Source organism: Battus philenor, unplaced genomic scaffold, assembly GCF_028537555.1.
Source record: "Battus philenor isolate CCGP_79_NKW_IND1 unplaced genomic scaffold, ilBatPhil1.0.hap1 SCAF_16, whole genome shotgun sequence".
NCBI lineage: Eukaryota > Metazoa > Arthropoda > Insecta > Lepidoptera > Papilionidae > Battus > Battus philenor.
In genome coordinates, this window is record NW_027181678.1 from 5,306,471 (window position 1) to 5,327,954 (window position 21,484).

The window sequence follows — 21,484 nt, forward strand, 5'->3', positions numbered from 1 at the left end:
CTTAACGATATGGAGTTAAGGTTTGATTTCAAATATTTTTAGGCCTACCAAAGCGGTTTGGCATGGTGCCGGTCCTAATGGAGAGCCAGCAATGGATGCGTACTGTGATGCGTGGCATAGTAGCAGCACCGACAAGTTTGGTCTAGCATCGTCTTTGCATTCCAACAAGCTGTTAGACCAGGAAACGTAAGTACCTTTTGGCTTACGTATTATAAAAAATGTCATTTCACGATCTTTTTTGAAGTATTTTGTTAAAGTAACGGGACCGCCTTCGTATACTACTATAATTATAAATGGCATTAATTTAGCGACTAAATGGCTTAGGATGGAGGTACAACCACCCATCCGTTGTCTTTAAGAGCAGCGAGTAGCTCGCAACTCGTAGCGGGGCCAATACATGCATACAGCCGATCACCCCCCAACCTGCTGTCAAAATTTGACCAAGTTTTGTAATGGAGTGAGATGCGGGTATGATATAACCTGTACCAACGTCCATATGGCTGGCAGCTTCCTTCTGCAACATTACTTAAAGGCACCGTGCCTTCCACCATATATGGACTTTCTTTGCAGAATAGAAGACAAAACTAATTTGAACTACAAGAAAACTGCGGGTGTTTACCCAGCAAGAGTCTAGCATAACATTTTTGTTGTGCAGGGAATGAATTTTTAACCATACTTACACTTTCTGAATATGTAACATATAATTGTTATTTTTAGATTTTCGTGTAGTACTAAAATGATTGTGCTTTGTATTGAGGCAACGCCTGCAAATACAGTGAGAAGAAAAAAACGATCCAGGTAAGTAATTTAATCAAATATGGTTCTCAACTTGTAAATTTTAAATAATTAGAAAATTTAGCATGTAAATTACTAAGCGTAAAAATCTCAGACAATGATATTTATTATATAATATATGAAAACATTGTACACTCTTCTTAAATTATCTAGGTATTAAATAGTCTTAGTAGTAAATAATCGATTTGTTTTTGTCGTTAACAGACTACAATTGGGTGAGACTACGCGTTTGTTTAAGGCTGTCGCGGAGAGAAACAATAGTAGACAAATTTTATAGATGATTAATTCCAAACTACTTGTATGTATAAGGAAATTTGTGAAGACTGTAAATATTTTAAATATAGGTTATACAGAAATCTCTCAAAGCAATGATTCCCGTGGAGCATATCGACAATATTCAATTGATCACATCTTAAAGAAAATAAGAGTTATTTAGAAGAGCGGTTTCCAATCTTGCACAAAATTCGTAATATTTATTGGTTTTTATTTTTGCTTTGGCTATTGAAATTTCGTTATTTCTCTAAGACGTTTTCAATAATAGTTAGTTCTTTGTACATTAAAGTAAGTTTGTTTATGACATCAACTCGGACTTTTAAGTAAGTCTTTTAATTCTAGGCATATTAAAAAACTGTCTTATATTACATCCAAAGAGTGATGTCATAATGTAATATTAAATAAAATTTACGGTTTTATGTAATTGTATATAAATGTAGATATACGTATGCCCAAAATTTTATAATTTTAATGTTAATTAACCAAAGTCTAATTACTCCCATTTTCAGATTATTTTAATGTTTATTATTGACAAAATTTTTATTAAAAATTAACATGACAGTGTTCATATGGTTTTAATTGGCAATTAGTAATATATTTTGATTTGGAATCCGCCCTTAATAATTGTCAGCTATTTTAATATAGTCGTTTTGTATATAGATGGCTTTTTAATATATTGACATTGAAAATCGTAAACACAGATAAATCACAAAAATACAACAATATTTTGTAGATGTAAATAGATTCCACACGATCTTGCTGTCAATATTAGAATGAGATATACTGCCGTTTTGGTAAATAGATGTTTGTCAATAAATTATTATTATTTATTTACATGTCGGTTAAAATAGTTCTATTGCAAATGAATCATGGCCCTAAGTTATTTCGTAAATACGAAATTTATTATGAGCAAAGAGGTGTTTTATATGTAAATCTAAACTTAAGTTTTTGGCCTATATATTTTTATTATTACTTTAAAGAATTCATTATAAATGGTGTCAATACTTCAAGATTCATTTCTCATGCTGAAAACTGTGATATTATGTTACGTTTTGTCTCAAAAGACCTAAATTGTCTCTCTTATTAACTGCATTACTTTTCAAATCTAATAATTTTAAATAATAATTGATTTGGAGCTCATTGTCGTTTATTGTACTTAACCAGTACTGCTGTTTTAATAAAATAAAATGTTTTATTTATTTGTGTCTTTATTTCGTATCCATTTCTAGGTTTATTAAAAATTATGCAGAGCACTCGATAAGATAAAGTAATTTTTTTATTTTAATTTGTGCAATTACAGAAGATTTGGACAAGAATATTAAATATACTTTGGCCCCGGGTAATTTATTAATTAGAAATATTGAGTTTGAAATCTCAAATATTATACTTTATATCTCTGCCCGCAGAGGTGAGGGTATGTAAAAATTGTTTTACTAATCCTGAATTGACGGAGGTTTCGTTTATAACAATAAGCCAACAATTTGAACTTCGACGGTAGGTGATTAAAAACTAATCTTCAATTTTTATAGTGTGTGCTATTTTTTTTTAATTGTAAAGAAAAAACGTTCAAACTTGAACACACCCACAATCACAAATTTACGTTCATACACACTTTTTTGCACATCTCGTTAGATTGTATTTATTTATGTAATACTGTATATAAAGAGTACTGAATACCGGAAAAATTAAAAGTAAATTAAATTCGGTTTTAATATGTGTCTAATACACAATATCGATAATAAAATTGACGCGTTGAAAAATGTAAATATTTTTTATTAAAATTGCAGACTTAAAAATCTTTTGTGCGTGAAAGAAGATTACTCGTAAATTTGAAATGAAATTTTAAAGCTGATTGTAAAAGTCTGCGTAAGCGGTGAGATAAAAATAGACATATGTAAAATTAAACGGGATTAAAAGATGAAAGCTCGATAAGGTTTTCAAATTAAGAATTCTAATCAATAAACGCTACATCGAAATATCTTCCAATACTTACTCAATTAATGTATATAATATGCAGTATTTATACGACTTATGTATATCAACGATTTATTAGATATTGGGGAATCAGTTCTATTGTAAACCTTTAGGGGAGGCCTATCTACTATGTACAGCAGAGAATGTACTTTGGCTGAAATTATTATGATTGTGAAAGTTGAGAGGGAGAAATAAGAGGCAAGAGGTTACCATTAGGTGAAATGGTACAGTAGATAACACTATAAATACTTTCCAAAGAAATTTGAAAAATTAACGCGTTATATTTTGATGAAATTAAGTTAATCTTGCAAGTCACTTCTTCTGGTACTACTGGAAAGAATTGATGGAGACCTAAGTCTAGCAGTGGACATCTAACTGCTAAAATGACGATGATGGTAAAGATTAAGTAGTTATTTTTTACATATGGCGTTTTACCTGCCATATTCACCATAGGTCAAATTCCATAATCAGCCATTCCTTTAAGATGTGTTGGTTGCAAGCACTAACGAATTTTGAGGTTTTATAAAAAAACGAAGGTCTAGCGCTCATAGGATTCTGGACAAAAGTTATTCCGAAACTGCTGTACCGCGCCTTAGGAAAGTGCGGCGTGGTGGGGGTAGAGGAAAAAAGAGAATCGGTGAAGGTGAACTGACGGAACGAAGCGGCCGGTAGCCTCCCCGTCTTGCCGCGTGCATTCCTAAGGCTTAAGTACGGTTGTTTAAGTACTATACCATAACACGCTTCTCTGGTTCTTAATCTGGTTGCTATAAAAAATAGAGTTTCATCAGGTTTGAAGTGGCGTAGCGTTAAGAGTGCTTAGTCTTGACCATTATAAAAACTGGGGAGTTCAACGTCAACCACTGTGTTTGCGTTTTAAATTTATCATATAAATATCGTAATGAAATAAAATAATCTACATAAAATCAATATAGGTGTTGTAATAGCACCTAAGGACGATGGCTCACTTCGTCAACACGTTTCGGTACGTTACATTATTTATTTCGCTGGGTTGGGAGACCGCCAAGCTATAGCTTGTTTAGCCGAACGTTCCATGCAGTGACATGGCTTGGGCTGTCATTGGAATCGCTTTTAGCATTCCAAATTGAGATTTCCCGAGAGGGCTGAACATCGGCTATATCGAATTACGTAATTGAAATAAATTTTACCCTATAGAATATCAGTGTGAAATACCTAATCCATTAGTGATAATCTAAGAAGACAGTAATGGAATAAAATCATAATTTGGAATATCTCAATATTTGGAATATTGGGTTCTAGATTGTGCTAAAATTAATGTTAATAAAACTCTGAACGAATCATAGATTTAATTATCTTAGATATTACGTACATAAACATAAAAACGTATTGTGTTCACAATTTTTGAGGATTTTCGCATATTTTTGTTATGTTTTTAATAAATTAATAAATTTAGTGAATTACTTATCTCCCGTATATTCAAGATGTGAATCAAATAAATATATAAAAAATGATAGATTGTTCCACAGACAAAAATTAATAGTTTTGGTCTGTATAGGACTTTAGTCGTCTTTATTTATATTTATAAACAGGAATTGGATTCAGGTGTAAAAGCTTAAAAGAGGTTAATGTATAGTCCATTTTCATTCAATTAACGTGTAGTACAAAAAATCAATAATTTTAGAAAAATTAAATTATTTAAAAACACTATAGTTATAAAAAGCGTTTTCTAAATTAGTAATATTACATATTAAAATTAATTAGTGTATGTTTCTGCGAAGTCTCTAGTGTCAGAAGTTATTGGTCTGTCACGTTCTGATGAAAATAAAAAATGGATGTACTCGTAACACATTCTACTGATCATTTATACAGAGTGATGGGAAATAAGTGTAAAATCTTTAAGATTCTTTAAAAACAAATGTACCTCACACATTCATCCATTTGAACTTAATCTATACAAAAAACTATGGTTTTAGAAATTAAAAACAACTTAGTGATAGTATAAAAAGAAGAGTTTTTTAAATTCGAATTACCACATAAAATTAATTGTGGGTTACTGTCTGTTCATTGGAAATATATGTAAAAGCTTTAAAGCTTTTTGTACACATAAACCTATAACCATCCTGTTTTAAGTTGATCAACGCAGTAACCAGATTTAGATTATAAATTAAAAGTAACAAAACAGCTTTGAAAACCAATTTGAATCCAGTTAACGATTTTCAACTGAATCAGTGTTTGCCATTAGCTTGACACAAGCAATTTATCTGTTTGCAACATTTTAGTCCTTCCGACCGTCCGGTGTAATCCAATTTGCGTGTGCCGGCACGCGTGGGCGGGCAATCACGCAAGTCTATCTTCAATTTACACTCATCAGACAAAAGTTTTTTTTTATTAGTTACAAAACACTTGTTTGTTCGATATGCACATAATGAATAAACCTACGACATGGCTGGACAAAGGCACACCCAGAGACTTAAGATTCCAATAGAAGCGATCGGAAGCGGCATACATTTAATGTCTTCCGACGACCTTAACAAGGTTCACCTTGTAACATTAAAGCTGTAGCGGCCATCTGCCTTGCCCACTGTGGCTAAGTCAGTTCCCTTCGTTCATCTTCGTATCTCCTCAATCCTGATTCTATCTGATAAATAATTAGTAACTTAGCTCTCTTCACGGCTAGTTGACCAACAACAAGCTTATCAATGAGGCTAAGTGTGAAAGAGCACGTTTCAGGGTCGTTAATAAACTTTTATTTATTAGGAGTAACATGTAAAGGGCAACGAGTTATCACTTTATAATTAATTTTTTATTCCGCAAATCGATATTAATATGACGAACAATGAATTTAGTTTGTTTTTAAACTAGGCTCAAATTTATTTAGCACGGTATGCTATCAATTAAATTCGTTTTGTAACATCCAAATTGGCGGTTAGCTTGTATTTTTTTTAATTCTCGCATGACAACCGGCAGTTGATTTTCAATTCGTGACCGCTCTGACAGGTGTGTTTACAGAGCGTGCTTCCAGCAAACATTTGAAGTTAGATTGTACTCGATGGTTCTTATAATAATATATAACAAAGTGTCAAACATTAAATACAGATTAACTACGAACAATAATAATAAAAATCACATTAACGCGTGTCTGAGAAAAGAATAATAAAATATTAAAAAAGCTAGGAAATTTAAATTCATTATCACCATTATGATCGGTAGGACTGGATGGAAGCATCCAGCTTCTTTCGAACCAAAATCTTTACAATTTTTCTAATTTTTTCTTACTTATAAATATACTTATATATATATAATATAAATATAGTGTGGATAGATATAATTAAGGTGGCGAGAATTTGGCAACGCACGTTGTGGAAATATACTAATTTAGAAACTTCATTACGATAAAATTTATATTGTTTTTAGTTATTTTAAAGAATAGTCATATAATATTAGAAATTGTTAGTTGTTCTTAAGGTATTTACGTAAGTGTAAGTAAGTGATCGTGGGTTTTTTTTTTTAAAAAACAAAAACATCGTGGCCTCGACTGATACAAAAATGTCTACAGTTTACAAACAAATAACATTTGTACAGAAATACATTGTGGATATTTTTATAAACACTCACAAATTATGCGAATTTTGGGCATAGCTGCAATGCGGCAGCGAGCTAACGGCTGCCTACAGACACAGGTTTATATTCTTTAAATATAAACCGCAATTTCGCTGCACAGTTGGCGTAGTCGTCGCCTTGTCATTGTCGCGCCCAGTTTTGAGGATTCGATCCTAACTTTACATATGTGTCTGCCTATATTACACATATCTCTACAAAGTTATTCGAATTTTAAAAGATTATGCAAAAAAATATTACTTTTATAAACACAGAATAAAAAAAAACATTCGTAACAAGATTCAAATAAAGTTACTTTTAATTTTCTTATAATTAATTTTCTTTTTAGTCGTAGAAAGTTGAAATAATGTCAATAAGTAATTTAATTAGATTTGGTACACTGCAAGTAAAGGGTATATTTAGTTTGCAGTTTGAAGCTAACGACGATTTAATTATTTTTGATTAGTTTTATGTAAAGTTAATGTTATAAATTATTTTATATTATTTTATACAATTACAAATATCTATTGGTTCGGTCTAATGGACGGTTTTCATACAAATGTATTTCGTTATTATAATCTAAAAAAAATGCTGAATTAAAAAAAAAATCATTACAAATTTATACACAATAAATATTAATAATACTAAAAACTAAGCAATGAATATTTTAATATCGTTGCAATAACGCTTCCATTAAAATTTAATATTTTCACTAATCGAATTTTTAACGGTAATTTTGTAACAAGAAACTTTAAACTACATTTAAACTAGGTTTATTTAGATTTCAAATAAATGAATTTATGTTGATATCAGATATTAAAATTAAGTGAAGGTTAATAAATAATAAACTGTAATTAATAAAAATAAATACTTATTAATACTAACAATTGATTGACTTTTAAAATCGAAATGTTAACTACCATATAAACATGCTAATGAAAGCAGTTTAATGCGAACAACCTCCATTGTCCAGGTTTCACCCACTAGCTGTAAATTAAAAGGTAATAGAGCGCAGCAGGTTAAATGTTGTTCAAAAGTCACTTCGAGTAACAAAACATTTTGTTAATTACAGTACTGTAATACGCATTGTACATAATGTATTGAATATTTTATTTGTATGTCATTCTTACCTACTAGACATAGGGACAGTTGCATACTTTATAACTTAATTTCACACAAGAGCTTTTGTTTGAAGACTAGATGTCTTGTAAAAAATCATTCTTTTCTATATTTTCCTGGACAATTAACCTTATGATACGTCTAATTTAAAAGAAGTCTAGCTAAAATAGTCACTAGCAACAATAACCATTATAAGGACATAATTATTTTGATTAGTAATTATCTTTGTCATCCTTTCAGTCCATATACGCCCACTCGAATATCATACAAAGTATGGATTATAAATAAAGTTATATCCCAGAGATCGAACCCATGACGAAGGCTGAGACTTGGGATCTACTATCCCAAGTCTCAGCCTTCGTCATGATCGCTGGGTTACCACTGCTCAACTTGTGGCATTTGCTATGGCGTTTCGGAAATATTTTACGTCGGAAAACATAATCCTTTATAAACAATCATCTTCAATTATTTACATACCAAGCGGTCCGACCACTTTGGAGCAATAAGAATGCTCTATAATAGAATTAAACCTATCTTTGTCTTAAGTCTTATTCTCTTCCTCAACGTTTCAAATCAAATGATGGTTATTACACTGTTGTTATTAAAATCTTTTATAACTAAACCAGGTTTGGAAGAGCCTTGTTATTTACCATTATGAAGGATGCATATGCCTAGGTGGTCTCATCATTATCTAAAATTATATATTAGAAAAATTAGTATTTTAATCGACTCGCGTTATTTTGTGTAGAGATGATGTATACAGACCAATCAGAATGTTCGTATTCTCACGTAGAACACGAAATAAACACCGCGTTTAGTTGCTTATTGCACATAAAACAAAGTTCGAGACTTAAGTGTTTTTAAACGGTAATCTTTAGTTCAAAATACTATTTGCTTTAATGTAATTTTCAATTAGAGCAAGGAAACGATTTATATATGTTATATTATTTTAATTGTAAAAAACCTTTTGATTATGTGCGCTGCAGGTCGAATATAAGTTATGTAGAAAGTATACCAAGGATCAATATTCCACAGACAGCGTCCGTGCCCTTGTTTTATAGTTACTTTTATAAGTTCCGATCTTTTTGTTTGCTTACGTTTTGCATGTTACAGTTTTTAAGTAAAAAAGTAAGTCTCTTAATCTATCTTAACGACGCGCTAACAATGTCCATTTTAAAGATTACGAAAAAATAAGTTAGTTATGTACTGTTACCGCTCTCATTGGAAATCTATGGGAAAGTCTATGTCCAGGACGTCTTACTGCTGAAATGATGAAGATGGTTTAAATACATAAATATATTTTTTTTCTGAAAAATACCTGCAGTATTTAATGGAATCAGGCGTTATTTCGCGGAAGTCCATCCTAAGTAAGAAAAGAACCAATATTTAGCCACTTCCGCATATGCAGTAGTAGTCGTGCAATAAACTGCACCGCCCGCCATAAATGAAAAGCCAAAAGTGTTGAATCTGTGTTTGGCACTAATCGGTGTAACATAACTCCTGAAGATGCCCCGTGGAGGGGTGAAACACGTGTTGAGTAATTTGGCGGTGGCGGTTGTGTGATTCGCATTGTTTGCCGCATACGCATTTATCAGCGGGCTGGCGGGCGGTGCACTTTATTTTACGACTACCACTGCATGTGCGGAAGTGGCTAAATATTGGTCCTTTTCTTAAATACCTGCAGTAGTTAGCTAATAAGTTTATGCGATGCTCACTCTACCGACGTCATTAAGAAAATTTTGGTGATTCCTGCTAAAATCGAAGACAACAGCTGTTTTAAAACCTTTGTTTTATATTAATTTTATTCTATTTTATTTTAGACCAACAGTGTAACAACGCCTTGTTACTGATTGATGAATGTATAAGGGATATTGTCGAATCCAAAGGTCAATGAAATTGTCAAAACAGCAAATGTTAATAACACCTTATGTCGCTGAATATAAGAGAGATGATTTTATAATTGAATCATTTCTTCAAATAAATGAAATACAATGTAATTTATGAAATTAAAAAATGTTTCTAAATCAATATTAACTCAAAAATCAAGTTATATTTTATTATAAGAAGAGAATTATTAATGCTACTCTTTCATTTTGTGTTTAAATGCATATCAAAGTTATTAAGTGCTACTAAAACTCCTTCGTATTTATTTATTTTATGAATACATTTATTACATTACTATTACATAAAAAGAAGTTAACATATATCTTTTCTTATTGTAATTATTTGTGTTATAATAGAACTTATTTACATTAATTTAAGTCGTTTGTCTATATAAGTTATTCTCTTGTTAAATCTATGTCGATTGTAAAATTACGAGGCTATCGGCGAATGTTGTTAAAAGGCTAACGAGTTTTATATTTCAAAAGTCTGGCTCCTAAAAATGCATTTTTAAAAATGACCATTTGAACACCGGGGATGTGTTTGACACATTATAATATAAATAATAATCACCCTGGAGTTTTGATTAAAAGCGCACTGCCCGTAAGACAGTCTTGGTTCAGCGACTCGTGCATTTTTCACGCTCATGTCTGACTAAAATTCACAGAGAATTTTTAAATTAGAGAATGTTCAGCTCTTTAATATTTTATTACTTTCTCTGCTTTAAACCGTAATAATAGAATTCTTAAAAAGAACGTTATGAAACAGTATTCATTACCTTTCCTCATTATAATGTATATTTGTATTGCAATATCACATGAAATCTGCACTAGATAGACTATCACACTCTCTTTCTTATATTCTAATCAATTGCTTACGTGATTGACCAAAATTTACAAATCTTATACAATCACTATGTACGTAATGGACTTAAAAAGCCTATCAAATAAATCTATTACGGTTTGAAGAGATTTAAGTAATAATTAAACTTACGAATACCTTGCTCTACCGCTGTATTAAAGATACTTGAAAGTGATCATAAAAAACTCGATTATTATCGACTCTTCTCGAGGTGAATAAACATAACGTAACAGTAAAATTACGTTTATTCAATATTGTAACTTTTAACACGACTCTTAATGATCGTCAACTTTTTTTTTAATCTATTTCATGTTGACGTCTACATTACTTTATACGTGTTATAGTTGTGGAGAAGAAGCGAGAATATACTCCACAAAAATACGTCTTTTTTAAAAAATATCAATATGATTTATTATGCTTCATACATGGGAATTTATACCGATATCATTTCCAAGGATTCCTATCATTTAAATATTCCTTCATTGAATAGACTTTTTCCGTCTATTTATTTTTAATTTACGTTTTGAATTTTATAAATGGCAGAGCATATTTTGAGGAGTTTTATTAACAAATCTGGTTCCGTGTATTACAAATGAATTAGAGATATTTAACAGTACAAATATCGGTGTAGCCAGTTTTTCACAGTGCCTTTTAAATGAAATATGTACGACCTCTATTTTTTATTTTATTATTAGTATTGTAAACGTATAAAATATTATTAAAATATATTTTGACGCCACAGTAAAAATGTTGATTTCTTTAAACTGTTTACTTAAGGACCGCTGATTTGTCCCTAGCCGTAAATTGCTTGGATAGTCCACTATAGGGGAGCCCAACCTAATTATAGTTTTTACCAAGTATAATTCTTTTAGTATTTTTTTTTTTTCATTTTATCAAGAGGTATACAAGGGATCGATGTAAATGAACCAAATTGGATGATTATATAAATAAGTAATATATCGTTATTCTCTCTTTATTAGAATTTTTCAAAAAACCTTGATGAAATTATTAACCTATTTTTGGTAATTATTCTTCCAGTTAGTTTCCTGAATTATTTTTGTCATTGAAACCATTGTTATTTATACCCTCAACAAGACTTACAAATTGCGTCATAATATTTTTGTATTCAAAAATCTTTTTCTTTTTTATTCATTACTTATTTAATTTATAGTACTGCTAGATCAACAAATAAAAACTGTTTGATTGGTTATTTGACTATATTCCTGCCGCGGTTCTGGTATTGATATCGGATTATAAACAAATTGAAGATGAAGAAGTAATTCAAGAGCCTTTTTAATATCATTGAAACAGGAATTACAAGAGAATTAACAAAACGACAGTAAAAAAGACATATATAAGCAGTTTATTTTATAGCAAATTCCTTATTAATTATGTTTTTAAAAAGATAACCAAATTTAATAAATATTATTGTTAGAACACAACTGAATTTTGCGGGGGCCGTAACAACCAATCTATTTTCCGCTACCTGCCTACAATATCCATTAAACATCAGGTTTGCAGTAAATTCATCGTCGATTCCCATTTGAAGGATTTAAGCAAAATAAACGTGTCACACTGCGGTCGTCACTTATGTGTTTGTTATTTAAATTGCTTTTGTGTATGAACTATGCACATTTGTGTAACTTTATACCTCTATTGCCACGTAATGACATTAATTTGTGCATGAATGCATCGTTTTAATGATCCCAAACCGCGATGGGTGGGTACCCTCCATCGGTGGAGTTACCAAGGTATTTAATATTACTACAAAATAGTTAGTGATAATAGCTGTAGTGAACAAACGTGTATTTTTCTGGACTGTGACATAGATAATAAAGTAACAGGTCTTGTAAGGTATAACATTAACATACCAAATACTCGTAAAATAACTGATATTAATAATGCATTGTAATTAATAAACGTAAAACTAATTAATCTTATAACACTTCAATAACACCATTAAAGAACTATTATCTAAAAAAAATATAACTAACATAGTTACTGGCCTATGGTTTGAGATTGGTGGAAAGCTATAGTTTTAACTAATCCATCAAAACTCATTCGAAGCGTACCTCGATGTGGACTTCTTTCATTCGCTCGCTAGCCGCCCTAAATGACCCTGCTTTGTCCCTGTTAGCTATTTTTATTTCTTTAATACTTTCATGTGGGTCACTTCAGCTTTACTGACCCCCAAATAATTTTAAGGTTTTGCCAAAAATGTTTGTCGTTGCTTCAAAATTTGCCAGTTCGACATCTTGTGATAATGTTAATGATAATGTAAAAAATAAGCCACAGCTTCTTGTCCTTATATATATCATCTGTTTATTTACCATAGACACTAATTTAAACATGTTTATAATTACGATTAGGGACGTAATTACCACTAATCGATGAATAAATCTTACATTTGTGAAATTCAATGCTCAACTAACTCCGTGATGCTAGAAGAGAAAATTTTCCGGAAATTACAGCATATACCTATTAAACAAAGAGAAGCGAGTACTTATCGGCATTTTCATATTCTATCGTATAACACACGATGCTATTTTAAAAATAGCATCTCTGCCGTTAACTATTGCTTTATAGGGATAATTAGACACGTAAATTAATCAGAGACTATTTATTTAAATGTGAATTCGTTGATGTAACGTGTATTAGGACATTATATACGTAAAAACTGGTCGTATGTTTATTACCACATGATTGACATGTTAAACAGTATATAATACGTCATCACCAAATTCAATTGTATATTATAAATAGCAGGTTGAGATTAGTAAAGTCTTCTGCTATCGCATTTTCAACGTTGTACAAATACTGAAAAAATAGAATTGGAAATTAGTATATAAAAAGTATGAAATATAAAATAATTAATATTTAATAGTGATTATTGTTGCCGAGAACGCTAATCATTATTTGCATATTGTCCAGATATATTTCACATCCATATTCAATAATGGCTTTTTTCGTCCCTATTTTTGGGACTTCATGTTTTTTTTGTAACTTTATTTAAGTTACAAAACCTAACAATAGTTTAAATATTAACGTTCCCGGAGGTTCCTAAATAAGGCAGGGCTGGTGTGTCTTGGAAATCATTTATTATTTTATTTGGAAATAGTAATTATCAACTATTTAAATTGGTGTGTGTGTATTGGAGCACTCAGTCACACAAATACGCACATATAAACTTACATGTTTGTGTACGAGTGTGTGTATTTGTGTGAAAGATCGATTTGAATTGTTGTATGTGTATCTATTTATATAGCTTTATATTGTCGGTATCTTGGTAGTCGACACTATGAAGGACATATATAAATTTCGTTTTTGCTATTACATGTACATACAGATTTACATACATAAAAATAATCGCATAATATAAAGAATAAAATTATCGCTGCCATCGTGTTAATAAGTAAACGTGTGAGTTAAGTACTTTAGCCGCTTATGTATGCAAACACCCAGTCTGCGGTGAATCGAAACAACAGCTGTACAATACGCAAACATTACAATTAAATAAATTACCCTTTTTAAAAGAATTGTAAGTGAAAACTTAATTCAGCGATTTTTTCATAAATAATAGATTAAGATACGGGGGTAATGTTTGTTAAGTTATAGAAGTTAAAAGATTTTCACTTAAAATTCTGAGTAGTGACGTTTTTGTGTTTGGGTATAAATCGAATATGATTTGTCTCATTGCATTATTACGAAATTAGCCTTAATGGCGATAGAAAGAGATGTTACAGCGCTATCTATACATTGTAGTAGCGATAACTTTTTGGCGTTGTTTTTTTTTTATTCATAAAGCTAGATGGGTTACAACTTAAAACTGTAAACAACATTTGCATAATAATTACTATTAGAGTATCCAAACGAGTGATTGAGTATTTTGGGTTATTGCCAACTTGTAGTACGTTATCAGTAGCAGAAGGTAATAGTAAAAATAGAAGTGGTCCAATCAGATCCATTTAACAGATCTGTCAAAATTTGACAAAAGACACCATTCAGTAAGCGAAAAATCTTAGTCGATGGGGCGAAGTCTTACGACAAATGCTTGTGAAAGAAATTAAGAAGAATGACCATAAGTTGAAAAAAAAAGCCTCTTCTCTTGGCAATACCAAGCGTGTCTTTCTGATTAGTTTTTTTTTTCTTAAAAAATTTTTTCGTTCACGTCGTATAAGGAACGCGATATATAACGGACGACTAAATAAAATGCTTATTCAATCTTTTCGCATTGTCTTATGCTGCTTCTCCCGCCCCCGATGCGTCAAGTGCCTAAGGGACCACGGGATTGCAGACTGTCTCCGTCCCGCGGTCACAGAGACACCACCCGCGTATGTCCTCTGTAAGACCGAAGGCCACCCCGCCAACTACAGGGGATGTCTCAAGGCGCCTAAAAATCGCCGCGTTGGCCGCCCCTCGACCTCCCGCCCTCTCAAAGTCTCCGCCCGACAAACCTCCTTAGTTCCCGCGGAAAAAGTTTTGAAGCCCACTCCGAAACCTCTTTTCCCTCCTCTACCCCCTACCACTTAAGCCTGGACGAAGGCACTATAACCTAAAAGCAAGCCCGCCATCCTCCGTACCACCCCATCGGTGGCTCACGAGCAACCGAAAACCACTAAATCCCAAACCGGGTCCCCTTCGCTTGCCGAGGAATTTAAAGCCCTCGCGCTATACCTCGCCAATGTAGTCCTTGACAAGGGTTGCATTCTTGCCGCAAAACTCCGCAAAGCCTCCAGTCCCTCAGAGCGCTTTCTCTGTATTTCGGAGCACTCAGCCCTTCTCGCCGCCCTTAAAGCAGAATTTAAATAATATCCCCCCCCCCCCGTCTCAACGACAGGATACACACCTCACATCGAGCCCCAGCTGTCTCGATGCACATGTCATGCACTACTCACACACATGACACAGCGGCCGCGTCCGCTCTAACCCGCGTTCGAGCGAGGGCGGTCCGGAGAGGCCCGTGTCTCTCCTGAACGCCGAGTATTCCTCGCTTCGTGCTACATACACTACACCTCACTTACTCCACTATACACCTAAACGGTTATAGTTCTCCGCGTGTGGACGTCTTCGTCGTAACTGGGGTACTATCCCCAGCGTAAAATTTTTAGTCCGTGGACCTCTGTTTCTGCGAACTCAATTTCGATGAAGCTGTACAAATCCTAGACCGGCTAGTAGCATTACTTCTAGTACATCAAATACAAATGTTTTCCTTGGTCACACCATAAGTTGTTACCGATTTCATTTATTTTATATAAGTATCCTAAAATTATTTCTAGTAGGTTGTTATGGAAAACAATTAAAAAAATTACGCAACAAATTATAATAACTATTGTAACTACGCATTTCGCTACGAACTTCGCGTATTGAGGTTTGGATTGATTATTCGTAGTAAGACAGGGGAACGTCTGACGCGTTAGCTAGTAATTAATAATATTTATTTCTTTCTGTAAATGACGTTTGCTCGTGTTTGTATTTACAGATTTATCAGTTAGCTAATCGCTGAAGACGCACAACTTACAGCTCTTGCATCATCATTATGTGTATCGTCATCATGATTTCAGTCATGAATGTCCACTGTTAGATATAGGCCTCCCTAGTAGGTTTCTAATAGGACCAGTAGGAAGCTGTCTGGTTTCACTACCGTCCAACGACTTAAGAAGGTCATTTGTTCATTTTATGTAGACATTCTACTTTGTGCTTGCCGGATCGTGTTCCGTTTACTCCATAACCTCAGGGCAATACTTAGATCTCTATGTGGTAAGTACACTCAGTTGCTGCATTAGTAGCACCGATATTAGTCATTATCCACACTGGGCTTGTTTTTATATTATATGTAAGATAAAGTACAATTAAAAACTACTTCAGGTACTTATAGTAAATCATAAATAAAATGGCTATAGCATTTAGCAAATACTGATCGGAATCTATAATACCAAATTCTCTGCATAATAAGTAACGGACGATGCGTGTTAAATTAGCTGTAAGGCTTCGCTGCTACAGTTTCAGTATAGGAATATCACATCTCTAATCGCATGACAAACTTGTTCTTCCTGCCGATCAACATTCTTTCAATAGTTTATTCCATAATGGTCGGTTAATGGTTTATTAATTGGCTTATGTATACAAACTTATGTCTATTGAGGAGATCCAAAGACGAACAAAAGTAGATATAGCCAAACTGATGTGCCAGTTGAAGTGGCAGCGTAAGCCGCATAGTGCTCAGAACAGATAGCTAGCTTCAAGGTTCTTCTGGAGTGGAGACCATGGAATTGCAAGCGCAGCTTAGGATTTTTATCACAAGGTGAATTTCTTAATGTGCAGCCGCTCGATGCTCCCTACCGGCCTTATTGGAAATCTACGAAAAAGGCTTGTGTCCAACGTCTGAAATAATAATGAGAGATAATTGGAAAGAATCATTTATTCGCAAAATATAATAACACAAATTGATTATGAACAAGGCTTAAAATAAATAGATACCATCACGTAATAAAATTTAACGATTTATAATAAAAGAAATGAAAGGAAAAATAAAATTTAATACAAACAAAAAAAATGCTGGCCACTTTTGGAAAACTATTGATGAGGCTTATGTCTAAAGATTAACACTCATGATAATTTTCCAATTATAATTTGTTGTTCAACGGACTGCCGGCGTCAGATCCGAAGGCGCTAAACCTTTCGCTCTTTACAGCGACTATGGTAGTTGTTATGCTATTGATAAAATGTAAAAAGATTCTTTGAACCGGTTTTGTATTTGAAATGTATCATAAAATTGTGTTAGTGATATCGACAAAGTCGGCATCGTCTCTTTTAAAAAACACTACTGTGGGAATTCCTTGTGCATAAATAATACTGTATACAAAAGGACTTCTATGAGGAATTTTCCTAATTTCATCCTTACGACTAAGTAATTTAAGTACAATATTGTGAATCACTGAAAGTTAAACCGCACTCTCTACCTTCGTTACCTGGTTCATTAATTCCTATCCAAATTAAGAGCCTATATTAATTCAAAAGGACACACCATTGCATGAGGTGACTTTATGCTTGCTATAAAGGTTTCTCTTCTTTAACCATTTGATTAAAAGTAATACGATTAAAATAAATATTTTTACCGGCTTAAATTATACATACACGAAACTTTAAGGGAGTTAATGTGTAGTTTATTTGTCAGCAAAAAAAGTAATAATCCTTTACACCTATATTCAAACACCCTATATAAAGATATGTCTCTAAAATAAGTTACGTTTATTTATTTTTCTATTATAATGCGACTGATTAATAACTTCTCTCAGTACAAAGTCTGCAGGAACAGATAATAAACAATAATTAATTTTAGTATGCTATAATCCGCATTACGTTATTTACTATTTCTGAGACCATTAATTTTTGGACAGGATTTATCGTTCACCGCTTTAACACCTATATCCAATCAAGTTATATAACCCAACCGTAATAAAATTCATACTTATATTTCGAACATACAATCATTGACCATATTATATTTTGCACTGCCATTGTTCTTTCAATAACTCGCTTTCTGTTTCATTGATTTTAATTACTGTATGTATTCTGCTTACTTTTGAATAAATATTGTATTGAATAGGTAACTTACGTCACAGTGAATTAACGATAGTAAAAAAACTAATGAAAGATATTCATATGTGAATATTAAATTCATCTCTAGTAATTGAAAATGATTGATGGACAACGAGTACAAATATATAGGTGCCATGTTGCACAACTCAGGAAATTTAGAGGTAAATATACAACACTGAATCGCAGTTGGCTGGCTAAAGTGGAGGGAAGTAACTGGCGTTACCGTGATCGCAGGATGCCAGTGAAGCCTAGTTAAAGGCCTGATATATAAGAGCATGATAAGACCTGTTCTGACTTATGGAAGTGAAACATGGGCTAAGACATAAAACCATATCCCTTGAGCCCAATTCGCCGAAATGAAGATGCTTTGGTGGATGTGCGGAGTAACGAGGCTCGATAAAATAGGCAACTAGTACGTTCGCGGTACGTGACAGCGCCGATAAGCTACAAGAGAGTCGGCTTAGATGGTACGGACACGTAAAGAGGAGATCTCCTGAATACATCGGGAATGTCGCTATGGATCTAAACGTTTCTGGGTCCAGAAGAAGAGGAAGACCGAAAACAAGATGGGCAGATACCCTAGCGAAAAATATGACTGCCTGCAATGTTTCCGCGAACGACGTGTCCAATAGCGCGAGGTGGAGAAAGAAGATAAGGAAAACAGACGCCATGATCAGATGGGATTAATAATGCTCAGGAGAGAGAGAGAGAGAGAGATTTAACTCCAGTAATCAGCTTGTCCAAAACCGGTCCCACATTGTGTCTGATCAGATAAACACATTCTAATAAGATTATAAAATTATATTCCGTCAACTCATGTGAAACCTAAACACTTTGCTTTAACACAAACCTAAATGTGGTCCAATAGCTGTATGTAAATGCCATATTCTTCTAAAATTTCTCGAATGATTTTAAGATGTTTTTATTATTAACAAGGAACATTATTTGCGTATATAAATACAACATAACTTTCCCTCCAACCTATTATTTCCGGTATTCACAGCCATTTATTTCTACCGCTATTTAATAGTGCGCTAACTTTAATGTATAAATCAAAATTAATAGTGAAACAATACACATAAAGGTAATTCAATAGTCGTGTAAAATTTTCCAGTTCTAAATTCTGTTTAGTAAGGCATTGATATTCTATTATAGCGTGTAGTATGGAGTGCAGTTCGACTAATAGCATTAAATTTAGTTTTTTGGACTTATATAATCGGCGATGATACATTACCTTCTGTATTAATATATATTTTATAACGTTACAGAATATTTTTGTATTAAGATATAGGACAGTTAATACCATCTATTGACTTGCAATAAATTTTACAGTTCAATAAAGTCACATCGGCCTTATTAAAAACCTATGAGGGTGGCCAACATCTAGCAAAGTATATTCAAAAGATAAATTATGGTAATAAAATAGATTTTTAAAACTAAAAACCTTGACTTGATTCACTTAATTTATAATTACTATTTTACTTTTATTTGTTTTCTTTGTATTATAAAGGTATATAGTCCATAATTTAAATATTACAAAATTTATGCATGCATTTTATATCATTTCATCATATAGAAGCCTACCGGCATTGCCCTTTACCAAAGTTATATGTGTTGGATATACTATAGTTGGCGATGGGCACGCAAACGTCGCTGCTGACCATCCTCAGAATACTTGTTTGTGAGCAGACGCAATCTTAAATAATTAATTACCAAAGTGTGAAGTACATAAGACTATATCCCGGGTATCAAATCCGCGACCTGCGATTGAAGCTCTCTTTATTCTTTACCTTTACTTATTTATTATATATTCTCATAAATTCGTATTAATGTCTGAAAATAACTTTATTTTTTTTACTCATATTTCAAAAAGTTTTTATTTGTTAATATTCAAAAATTAGGAAAATTATTCAAATAAGATGTAAATTCACACAAAATAGTTAAAACCTTTTAATGTCACATGGACCCCGGTTTTCTCAGAAATGTTGTTGGAATTTTGCTCCATGAATACACAGATCCCTTGGCTAAGATATTTACCCTTCGAAATCTTACCTTTGAGATAATTTTACCCTCGAATTAATAAATTTAAACTATGTTAACGGTTGGAATTTCTCATATATAATCTTATTTCGTATTTACGGTAATTGTGTGACATGATACAAGGATAGAAATATGAGGTAAAGATGACCTCATAAAATTTCAGCCAACGATTACTACAAATATACAAGAGTTTTTTTTACCACCTAAGTACCAACCGCTCTAAAATCCTTATTAAAATTACACTATCAGGCAAATAAGCTTCTGCTTAAATTTAGTAACAATCTCTGTTGCCAGTGATAACTTTTTTTTATTGCTTATTAGCCCGTCTTTGACGGCCAACTCGCTTGTTGGAAAGCAAAGATGTGAACTATAAAGTTATAAGCTAATGAGACATACAAACTCGTCTTTATTTTTCTTATAAGTACTTTTGTATACAATTTTTCATCAGGAAAACCGTACCCGTAGATAGATCCCAGCAGATAGACGCCCATTGCAAAACATTGGCCTCCCCAAACGCATCTATAGGAGGATACACCATTATAGCCATGCTTTTCAGGTGAATTGGCGATCATATAGTGTTTTCATCGTACGCAGAGAACCCTGCATATCCTCTGAAAACTTGTTTATAAGCAGTGAAAATCTTATATACATAAATAATCTACATGGTGTATTATTTAAGATTGTATTCCGGGAATCGAAGTGTCCATAATCGCGAGTATCCATCCTCTGCCGTTGAGCTACCAATGCTCGAGTAAAATCTTAAGTTCGGAACCGAAAATTATGGAATCTTGAACTCAATATTCATTAATTTATTTTTGTCAGTCGATAGACGCCCGTTTATTGAAACGTAAATAATTACTTGTTAGTATAACCAGCCGTCATTTCTTTTTGAAAATTTATTCTTTATGACATACTGTATATTAGGTGTTAGTGGTGCGTGTTTCATTCTTATGCTTGATAAGAGTCTTATCATTGAAATAAAGCCGGTGTGGTTAAGAAAATTAATGCCGTTATCAGAGCCATGAGGCCGAATATATGAAATTAACAGCACCCTCGTGTGACACGTAACCTTCGTAGGATAAACGTTTCACGTCACTTCGTACAATAGCTTGTCCCTTTAAATTAAGGCCGCTCCCCATATAACGCCTAAAGGATTATACACTAGTGAAGGGTTGTATATTTTAAGCTGCTATCGAAACGATTAATTTGTTAATTTTCATGTGAATTTAGGATATACAATCATAAATAAATATAAAACGAATTCTAATATTAAAAATAACACCGGATATACCTCGAAGGGATAAAATTGTATTATCTATTACTTATGTATACGTGTATTTAAGTATACATATTTAATTGAATTAAC

At 32.6% G+C, this 21,484-nt stretch overlaps 1 protein-coding gene across 1 annotated transcript in view; it reads left to right on the top strand.

The window, feature by feature from the left end:
* Window positions 1-21,484, top strand: part of LOC137919496 (collagen alpha-1(XVIII) chain-like) — an 85,355-nt gene that overhangs the window by 15,667 nt on the left and 48,204 nt on the right. The window contains exons 21-22 of the mRNA XM_068762591.1: window positions 43-186; window positions 718-798. Coding sequence (XP_068618692.1) covers window positions 43-186; window positions 718-798 — 225 coding nt within the window. The remainder of the gene's footprint in view (window positions 1-42; window positions 187-717; window positions 799-21,484) is intronic.